The 11344-nt window shown below is 40.8% G+C and overlaps 1 protein-coding gene across 2 annotated transcripts in view; it reads right to left on the reverse strand.

Annotated features, from left to right (window-relative positions):
• LOC117235429 overlaps positions 1-6053 on the reverse strand; it is a 50036-nt gene extending 43983 nt beyond the window's left edge. For both annotated transcript variants that reach the window (XM_033497440.1, XM_033497439.1), the window contains exon 1: positions 5630-6053. In XM_033497440.1, the coding sequence (XP_033353331.1) occupies positions 5630-5750 (121 nt within the window). In that variant the 5' untranslated portion in view covers positions 5751-6053. The remainder of the gene's footprint in view (positions 1-5629) is intronic.
• Positions 6054-11344: the final 5291 nt, after the last annotated feature.

Raw genomic sequence — 11344 nt, forward strand, 5'->3', positions numbered from 1 at the left:
AAAAGCGAGAATAAACATAAGGAAACGTAGAACTGGAGAAAACAGCGAATCGCCTTTCTTCTGTTCCGGCGTTACCTTCTTTACTTAATTCTGCCTCTCAAAACTTTCCTGCTTTTAACCAAAATCTCTCCCATCAAGTTAGCGCCAAGTTAACCCGACAGTCGCGTTTCTTATCGTCATCGCGACGGTATTTACGCGCAAAAGCTCGACCAAGTTATTTCTTGAGGACTCTTGTTCCCCGAGGAACCAGCAAAGGGAGACGGTTCATCGAGGTCGAGTGCCGATTCGAGGGTAGAAAAACCGGGTCGAGTAAGATCGAAACGACCGCGAACTTCGTTCGAACGCGTTATATTATGCGACAGACTTTGCGGAGTGGCATCGGGACGCAAGAAGCGTCGTCCAGCTTGGCTACATTACGGGCCAGAAGTGGCTCTATCAGGACGAAGAACCGTAACAAGGAGTCCCGCGGGCGCGTTAATTAAGCTAGAAAGCTCGTTTTCGACGTTGTCTATCCGGGCTTGGCCAACTCGAAAATTCTCTGTTCATCGTGGTCTAAGAATAGCGATTTTATTCCGAGATATTCGAGAGAATATCGTTGTTATTCGTGAGACATTTGCTTTGTTTTCGATAAGAAAGATGTTTCGCGATTGGGGGTGAATTTATTTTATATTTAAAAAAAAACTCGAAACGATAGCCAAAACGACCGATCAGAGAAAACTGGTAAAAATTATCAGCTTTGCTGGTAAATAGGTTCCTTTGCAATGTTTTTAATTTCAAAAAATCGAGAGTATTTTCTTATGTTTGAGGTAATAGAAAATGTCTATTAATCGAGCTTTTGACTAATTCGTATGGAAAAGGCAAAAATAAATTTGTAAATTTAAGAGAGCCGAATGAAAATTTTGCTGCTCTTAATGTTGAGCGTAGAAGACCAAAATAACGATAAAAATTAAATTGAAGATATTGGAAGCGGAAAAGTAGGAGAAGAATTTCAATTTGACTTCTCGTAAAGCCAAAACCTGACAGCAACGTTGCGAGTATGTACCATTGAGGCTAAATAGAGCATACAAATCGAAAGGAAGATTGATGGAAAAGCTAAGATCAATGAATAACGGAGGCGAGTATCAGCCACGATACACGACCTTCCTCTCCTAATTATCCTAAACGTAGGTCGATATAATTTATCTCGCGACGTCTTTTCTATTAAAACTTTGGCCACTTGCACGAAGGATGTCAACGGATGAAGAAAACTGCTGAACCGAGACCGATCCGAGTGGAGAAACTCGATTTTAAAAGCTGAAATCCTCGTTTGCATAGATTACACGCTCCGCTAATAAATTTACCGAGAAACGCATATCTCGATGATTATTAATCAATTGGTATGTTAATAATCCTACAAAATGTGAGAACACTTATATACAAAGAATATATAAACAAGTAAAACGACAGACATAAGAAGAATAACTGTGTGAACGAATGAAAGAAACGAATATATCAAGCGATAAAAGAACACGTGTATAGGAACAAATATACGAAAAAAGAAAGAAGAAGAAACGTACGAGCAAGTAGAAACACACGTTAGAAAAACATACTTTCATTTCGTTGGTGTTTCCTAATTTTCTTATCGTAAACCTTCAATTCCATTCGCATCGTGAATTCGCAAAATGCTAAATGGACTAAAATTTCTTCAACTTTTTCAATAAATAAACAAGTCTGCGAATAAAACTGCTGATATTCTTACGGCTGGTAGCGTGTGTAGCTATCCCAATTGAGAATTTCGTGTCCGTAAGATCTCAATCTCAGAATCAATGACAGCCTGGCCAACCAAGTTAAAAACTAACCGGTGTGAAACATCCGGCGGAATCTTCGCTGGATCCGACGATATATCTCGCGTGAGCCAGATGTTTGGCTGCATACGCCACCTCCAATAAACCGGGATAGTTCCATATCGGTGGACGGCAGCGTATCCGGCAGTTGGCACGGAATCATTCTAAAATAGAAAGAAACGAGGAGTAGGAGAGGAGAGGAGAGGACTGGGAAGATCTGGTACAGTCTTGCAGCGAGAATGATATATAGATCCAGGTCTGATTCGGACGTACCATGTAAGATTCATTCACCAAGAATCGGCCGATCGTTCGGATAGGAACAGAAGAGAATCACTTAGCCGATCGTCGAGGGAACGGGACACACGAGATCGAATTCGAGAAAGGGCGGATTCACGAGGAAAGGGGAGAAAGAGAGAGAGAGAGAAAGATAGGGGAGAGGGGAAAAGAGAGGACGTCGCGAGAGATAATGGACGTCGGAGAAAAACCGGTGAAATCTCGCGAAAGATCGAGTGGACGAGTACCGTGAACGACGCGCGGATTTCGTGCGTGATGAGTGACGGCTAAAAAAACAGGAAGAAAAAGAGGGAGAAAAAACGTGGTTCACAGTTGGATGGAAAATATGTCTTTGAGTTTGTTAATGCTCGCGTTCCGATGGCTGGATCGTTTTAGGACAAAATATTTGTAGAATAATTAGCTGAATCGTACAAATAAGCTTGATATCGATTTTGAAAATCGTACGACGATTTTCCGTAAGAGTAATATCATAGAAACGACTGTTGCGGAAATAGAGCTGAAGTCGACGATTACGAAAATAAAAGATTGTGCAACGCGTGTACTGGAAATGATAATAAACAGCACGAGATAACGAGATACAATTATTTCACGAAGCAGGTTTATTTAAAAAAATAGGACGTAATGTTTGTTTTGTAAATATTAGAAAAATGAAAGGAGTTTAAATTTGACTGATAGGAGTCAGTCTTAAGTCCATCCACCTCGAGCGATGGACAGAGCAAATTTTAAGGTTTCGACGAACATAGACGGAAATATATGGTAGAAATTGTTGTGGAAGGACGTTTCGAGGGAATTAGAGGAATGAAAGGTCTTGCGATGTTTATGGCTTCTTGCGATAGTACACATAGATAGGTGTTGTACGATGGAACAGGATGGACAGCTGTCGGATTCGACGTTGCAGCGTTTCAGGAACCGATATGCATCAATCCGGAGACGATGGAACGTGGAATATTTGATACGATACTAGATCGTTTCGTTAGATGGTCAAACGTAGATTTTTTTGCTAAATGCTCTCGAGATAGCATCGTTATGTGAGCGACAGTACTAACGGAAATGAAATTATTAAATTCGGGAACTCTGGCGACTGATAGCATTTATCAAGAAACGTGTAACATGCTCTGTTTAACTGACAAATAAACTAGTACACGAACTTCGATACTACATTGGTATTAAATAAATTGGAAAAGTCTCAAGTACCATTGCGAATATTTAGCAAATTTCCCTTAAAATCAGTCACCGTATCAACATCCACCGAATGACAATAATTTGGCTCGATAATTTACAAAATTCTCTCGTTGTTCTGGATATTCCATTGCGGCGAGCCAACAGAGTCCTGAATGCACCAGAAGACATAACGCTTTCTAGAGCATACAGCGCGGCTTGAAATAATATATTTCCGCAGAAGTTTGAGACGCGCGGGCGCGAACGCGAGGCTCGTTGCGAGACAATAATTCCGCGTCCCGGAAGGGGACGAACGCGACACGAGCGAAACAGCTAAAGTTCTTAGACATTTACAGCGGCCGTATAACGCCGAAAGCGTGCGGTCTGCTAAGGTACGTAAACTCCTGTTGGCCTCCTGACTTGGTCCTATCGTTGAACCAACTATTCTTGGACATTCGCGACGCTTAACTGCACACGGTGCCCTTAGTTGAACATTCAAACGACGATTCCCCTGGATCGTTAGCCGAGGATCGAAAGTTGGAGAAGTAAACGAGAAACGATCGTAAAGTTCTACCTGAGATCGAGTAACGCGCGTTCGGTTTTCGATTCGATGATAGAAAAGAGAAAAGAAGGAAATCGCGTAATTTGCATCGACCACGCGAATCGGTCTAAATACATTTCCATTAATTAACCAGTTCGCTCTTTCAAACTTTAAAAGCGAAGTTTTTAATTGATACGAAACAGTTTCTGGAGATAACGGTCGTTCGTTTCCCGGAAGTAACGCTTGATTTCACGTATTAAAATTTGAAGTACAAGGGAAAAGAATCGTCAATTTCAACTGCAGATGAAAACTTTGGTATAGTGTGTTTAAAAAATACCATCGAGAAACTAGTACGAGTACTTGAACGTACTAATTTTCGCAACAAATAGCTCGTAACATTTATATACATTTTCAAATTGATCCCAAATTCTGTCAATATAATCGTGACAGTGGTGTATCGTTACGATGCTAACCAAATTTCAAAACATTTTATGACACATACGATATAGACGTAAAAGTTTTTTTATGATAAATGCCCAAATACTTCTGCGTTCCAGCGTAATCTCCCGGGAGCCTTTAGTTCCAAAGCGCACAAAATAATCTCTATCGTACGAAGGAACTTCCGTTCGCCAGATTAGATAGGAAGAACAACTGAATCACCCTATCTGGCCAGGTAGTCGGTCCTCGCACCGAAAAGGACAAACGGATCGTGTCCGAACCTCAAAAAAATCCGGAACACGATCGATCACGACGTATATGATCGATCGATCGATCGTCCTGCGGATGGATTCTGGTAACGTAATCGTGTCGGTACATTAACCCTGATCCGCAAGAATTGCGCAACGAACGATCCACGTATCGAACAATGGCGTGTTTCGAGTGCTCCCACGACGAACGACGTGGGAAAACGCGTATACACGCGTGCTTTCGTTTCTGACATCTGCCGATGATACACCGATTACAGAGACTTTCTTTCTCCGAGAGTCGATCGATATAGCGGCCAACAATAGCGTTTCGTTATTCTTCGTCCCTCTTTTGCTCTTTCTCTTTTTCGCCGGTCTGATCGCCAACGATAAACTCTGAACCGTAATGAACGGGCTACGCGTACGAGGAAGTATTACTTCCCTCGTTACAGATCAGCCGCGTTTTAATCAATCCCTCGACGCGGCAAAGTACGGTTCGCCAAAATGGAACGAAGGTGATATCGGAGAAACGTTCTTTGCTTATCGTATGTTGAGTGGAGTGTTCGTTTCGAATACAACCGAATTTTATACGACATCGAGTTACTTGGAAATCGAACTCTATCAATTTTGTTTTTTGGATACAATTAAGAAAAGGACATTCGGCCTAGGATTTCGATAGGATTTGTGAAAAATGTAATAGAAAAAGTGTAATAAAAGTAGTAATTTTTTGTTATATTCCTTAAGAACAGAAAAGCACTTCTATATTCTTCAATATTTTAAAAATGATAGATTCTATATTTTGCATGGAGAAAGACGATCGTATTTCCTTCGTTATCAAACTTGCTACTATGTTATACAACGATAATTAATGGATGGCGATAAAGTTGTAACGCGCGAGTTCTACAATTTCATCGATAAAATTACTACGATTCCTTAACAACCTTAAATAAAACTAATCGAAAGAACGAACACTCGTTCGATTAATCTTACGCAAAACGATTTATTAACGCTATTAAATTTGCGCTGCTTGTAACTTGTAAATGTTCACCGACACTAAGACTATCTTTAGTAACTTTAACCAAGACTAATTTAGAAAAAAAAAAAGAAAAAGGATAATCGAAACTACTCACCAGGTTTGATTTGCTGAGGTTTGGCCCTGGCCCATGAGGTGTGAAGCATGAAAAGCAGCAGGAAGGCGAGGATTGCTCCCAGGCTGGCCAGGCTCATCCTGTTCTTTCTGCTAGTCGACATCCACCCACGAAAGTAGACTTTCCAACGATTTCCACGATACTACGATTCGATGTGGATCGATCGAAACCGAGCAAACGTAGGGAAGCACGTTATTGACTGGACTACTGATCGACCTCGACTTTACCTGAAGTCGTACACCACGACGAGGACGAGGACGTGGATGAGATAAGCGTGCAACTCTCGAAGGAGGAGAGAACTGGCCTCTGTAGAGCGGCTAAGAGACCAGGCGAGGATCGAGTGAGTGAGGATGGACTGACAGACGTGCGGGCGTACGCACGAGTCAATGAAGTGAGTGGTACTCACCCGTAGAAGCCCTCACCTTACCCAACCCAGACCTCGTCCCCTCGCCTCTCTCGCACGTCTCCCTTTTACCTTGGCTCCCTTCTTTCCTCTTGTTCTTCCTTCTCTTCTTCTTCTTCTTCTTCTTCTTCTTCTTCTTCTTCTTCTTCTTCTTCTTCTTCTTCTTCTTCTTCATCCGTTGAACCAAGATACTCGTTTCCTCTCAGACCAAGGAGTTTCTGTACAGACTCCTTTCTTCCTTGTCCGCGTGTATCCCAAGGAACGATCCGCCGTTCCATTTCTTCTTTTCTGATCTCCTCTCAGAATCGCCTCTTCGAATTTTTTTCTTCTTCTTTCTGTACGTACCCTTTTTCTCCATCCGTGGATACGCTTTTTGCCGAGCTTCGAGTAATTAGCGTTTTGGACTTGAGTAGCGTGTCAATTTTTTCAGTTCTTCGTGTTCTCAGGTTGGCTCCTTTGGGAATCTTCTCCGTTTGGATCGGCCCAGCGCTTTCTTCCTCGTGGTTCTGAAGCCTCGTCTGTATCAGCCAAGTTACTGTATTCGAGTGGCCGAGGGTTAACAACGTTGCTGATTCGTGCGGAAACTAACACGTGCCGCCGGCTATCTTATGCAAAATCTAACGCGCGCCACCGGCTATTTTATGAAAAAAAAACTAACAATTTAACTTCGTCCGTGAAAACACGAGCTCGCTCGTGGCCGGTCATCGTTTTGTTTTGCATTTTGTACACGAATACACGAGTCTACTTGTGATCAATCGACAATGCGTTAAGTGAACTTGACTACCGAGGAGAAGCGTGGAAAATTAAAAGAATAACATTTCGAGTCACGTGACCAACAGGTTTGCACTAGTAAATTGCTTTAGAGTAATGGAATTCAGGTAGCACGACTAACGTCTAGCGAATTAATATCTGGAACAGAACTTTCGCCACAAATCGTGTTTTGCTACTTGTACTTTCTGACAATATGCGACGATATACTTTCCTTAGAAATGATAACTGTCTGAGATTTGCTTTTGCGTAAACGAACATCGAACACGTCGATTGTATGTTCATTTGTTTCATTATTAATCTACCATTGAAGTATATGACGTTAATGGAAGACGTATTAGACTGAATAAAACTTTACTGCAATTCATTTTCCCTGGGAACTCGTGTTTCGCGATCTTCATTTTACATCAACCTTGTATCCCGATGTGAACCACACGATTCTATTTCAAGCCTGATCAATTCAAGTTACTGAGCTTACAGGAGAAAGTTGGGATTTTTCGCTTTAGAGAAAACGATATTTGAAAGATAAAATTGATTAAACAGAGACAGAGAAGGAGAGAGAGAGAGAGCTTATGACAAGATAGTTTATTCAAGCGTGACTCTTAACAGGTTCAGTGTCACATGGACTCACGATTGTTGCCGGAAGTTGGTACTTCATTAAACGAGTAAAATCAGAAAATTAACACACGTTAAATTGTCATTTTCTTTTAATTAACCACTTTAGCGCTGCTTCTCTATGTAGGCTTAAGTTCTGATAAAATATGGATAATATAAAGGTCGTCTCGTATGCCACGAATTAGCCATATTCTTTTGGAAGCTACCATGGTCCCTACGTTTACCATTTCTTTTGAAATAATTCGTACATTAAACAATTTCCTGGATGGACTAAAAGATGTTCTTAATCTGTTGCAAATGTCAAGTTTACGTTTCCGTCAACTTTCATAGCACTTATTCCAAAATTTCAACTCAATTAGAAAAGTGATAGAAATATTCCAGTTATTCATTATGGCAAATAACAAAGTATATATTTAATAAAGATATTTAATATCTTCGTTTTAAATCTTCCTCGCATCCAGTATACGTATTTTATACCAGGTATATTCTTTAATGCGATTGTTAATTAACGATATATCAAAATTTAACGAGTGATATTGATCTATCAAATTCTTAAGACGCACGAGCCTTATACCTTGCTGAATTTTCTTCATCAATAAGCAAGCATCGTTGCCGAATTTATTTCGTACCTTCTCTCCCGGATATGATGCACTTGCTCACCTCTCTGACCGCCACCTTTTGTTCACCTCCGATCCTTTTCTTTTTCTTATCATCCTCGGGTCGCTTCCTCCTCGTCCAGCGGACGGTCAAACGCACTCTGCCCTCCTCCGTATGGTCAGGATCCTCCGCCTCTCACTACGGTACCCTCGCCTCTTCCTGCTTTTCGTTTTTCTTCTCTCCCTCGACTCCTCGTTCCCCAGCCTGTGTCCCTTCTCTGCTTATCTGCACCCACCTTCGCGTACGATGCTCAACGTCGATGATCTTTCTCCGTCTCCTTCGCAAAGACACGACGCGCTTCTAGGTGCTAACAATACGCACTCCACGAGCGAAAGAAATTGGTTGCTCGGGAAGCTTCCAAATTTCGAAAATTTATCGCCCAATGTTCGAATCGACAATCCATTTCTGTTCCTTTGTTTAATTTGTCTTCCTCGATTTTTCTTGATTCTTCAATTTTTACTGGCTCGTGATTTGGAAGCAACTGAATTTCTAATTTCGTTGGACGATATTTAGGTTCGATTCGTAGCAGATTCTATTCTATTGCCACGGTGACCATTTAATTCTGAGCTTTTTATTCGTAAAATCGGCAAAACGCTTCCGGTGAAATATAGCGGTGGACATTTAATTCTGAGTATTTTCTAGTTTTGTACAATTAGCGAGATATTTGTAGCGATTCGTAGCGAAGAAACGTACTATCAATTTTACTCGATTTAAGTTCCCTAATTTACCAAAAAACTGTTCACTGTGCTGCCTACGCATACATTATACATACATAGGATTTACAATGTTACGAAACGAACAACATTTTCATTATTTTGTTACGATCTTTATGTAATATAACGTGAACTCAGTTCATCACTGCAAGACTTGCATAGACGACATTCGTTGTCTTCTTCCCACAGCTTTCTACCTTCTCTCTCTTTCTCTGTTTCTTTCTCTGGTTTCGCCTCTTTTTTAATTCATTCCTCTCGACCACGACTATCGGTGTACCGGGAAACATCTGAAAAGATGAATTTCGCCCGGTGTCCCCATCCTATGCAAACATCCCGGTTATTTGTACGGTATTTCCGCATCTCAATAGAGAACGTTATTCCGTTTCGAAATCATTTTACTTGGTAATACGATTTTCTGTTTACTCTGTTTTCTTTCGCGTATGAAATTGCGCATGAAATTTCACGTTCCTCCCGAGTACGTCTCGCAATTTTCCTTTTTCATGTCGTATCTTCTTCTCTTCCTAAGTATGATAGAAATTATTTCCAAACAATTAACTCGGATGCGTCTACTATCCTCTTCCAGTAGAAGTATGATTCCAATTCCGTTTTTCAACTTGTGATAGCACACTTCGTACTTGATGCTATTCCTCGATCAATATAATTTTTCTAGACTCTTCGTTCTGAAATTATTTAACAGCCACAAATATTTATCTATAATTTTTTTATGACCATTATACGACAAATAAAAATTTCATACAAATATTCCGACTACAGATCGTCTTCTAATTCTATCTAAAGCGATAAACAGTAACTTAACAGATTAATTAACTTGCTGAAGTTTGAACGTATTCGAGTTAAACGGTCGATTCGCGCAATTTTTCAATCAATTTTCGTTGATTTCTAAAAATGTATATTTTATATTTAGCTCTCGAAGCAAAATCTTGTTTCGTCGTCCTTCGTCGCGATTCTCGGAGATCGTTGCCGTCATTAAAGCAAAAATATATAGCTGGAACAACGTCTAACTAGATTTTAAGTCATGCAGCAAAACGTATAACTTGGCGAGGAATGGCCAACCGCGAACAGGCAACTGGTGGTTGATGAAAAATGAAAATATCCTTGATCTATGCAGCGTGTCCAATGAAATCTAGTTTTACGTCTAGAAATCTCAGCACTCCGCTTTCTCACGTACCTCCTTCTTTGAACAATTTTGGGAATTCATTTTGTCAACTTTCACACGTTAGACTTAATTCGTGTAATTAAAGAATTCGTAGCTACGACGAACTTATTTAATGAAATCCTGCCTGATAATCCTATCCGATCCTAGATATCCTAAAGGATAAGCATCTACCTGTTCGTGTAAGTAACTTGCTAACTAAATATCTAAATTAAATATTCTTCTATATCTCTTCTACTCTGCTCTTTTTCTTTTTTTTTTTTTTTTTTTTTTTGTTTTTTTGATGATCATGCGTCGTGGTAGTTGCCTATACATTTTTGTTTAACGATTCTCTTATCATAGAGAAATGTAAAAAGTGGTAACATCTTAATACATACTCCATACACGCAGTCGATATCTATATTTCCCAGAAACCTGTCCCTTGTACTCTTATCTCTTCCATCTAGAATTCCCATAACAGAGGACGAGGCACGATCTTTGTCAGAAAGTCAGCGAGGTTCGGTCTCGACCAGCAACCCCGCTAGACGATCTCTATTACGCAATCTCCGTTATCGGACATCGTGAAACCCCATGAAATTTTCTGAGGTAACCGGCGCAGCCACTCCATTGCCTAAGGCTTCGACAGAAATCGCCTGGAACCCGCTCAGAATTAAGGCGACATCGTGCTGCCATGTCGCGAACGTCTGTCACGATAAACCGAAAATGGAAGTTAATGATCTCTATCTAAAGACACTTTGCGATACGAAAAATCTGTGAGAAAAGTTCCCGAAATTCCTTGATATACTCTCAACGCTTTTTTTTCTCTTTCAATCTCAGTGCCTATTAAGGTATCGTCGAATTCCTAACGACAATTTTAATCGTCATCAAGTACGGGTAAAGTCATTCTAACGAAAAGTTGATATTTCAGCAGACTCGCCAGCCTCGTCTCGTCTTTAGTGCCAGAGTCAAACTAAGTTTCTCCCGGGTGGCAAGAGCAGAACGATCGAGTCTGTAAATAATTCAATCATCAACTACTCTCAGCTAGAATTTACAGCACGCTCTGTTCTACGAAGCGGCGCGGCGTGAAAAACTTGCTCGTGGCTCGTTCCGTGTTCACCAAAAAGAGAAAAAAGAGGGACGAAGTTCGATCGGCTTGCAGCAACTGCACGCACTTTCGACCGAGCTTTGAAAGAATCGTGGGTGCCGTGTCGATCCATGGAAAAAGTATGTAACTTGACCGATAAGAAAAGCAAATCAACTTGCAGACGTAGAACACGAAGAAGAGCGTGCCGCGAACAAGTCTATCCATCTTCTTTCGTAGAAGCTGGCCAACTCAAACTATCTAGAGACTCGTGCACGCTCTTGAGAGTCGACGGGAGAGCAAAAAA

This window comes from Bombus vosnesenskii, unplaced genomic scaffold, assembly GCF_011952255.1.
Source record: "Bombus vosnesenskii isolate JDL3184/JDL3185 unplaced genomic scaffold, Bvos_JDL3184-5_v1.1 scf7180000013316, whole genome shotgun sequence".
Classification (NCBI taxonomy): domain Eukaryota; kingdom Metazoa; phylum Arthropoda; class Insecta; order Hymenoptera; family Apidae; genus Bombus; species Bombus vosnesenskii.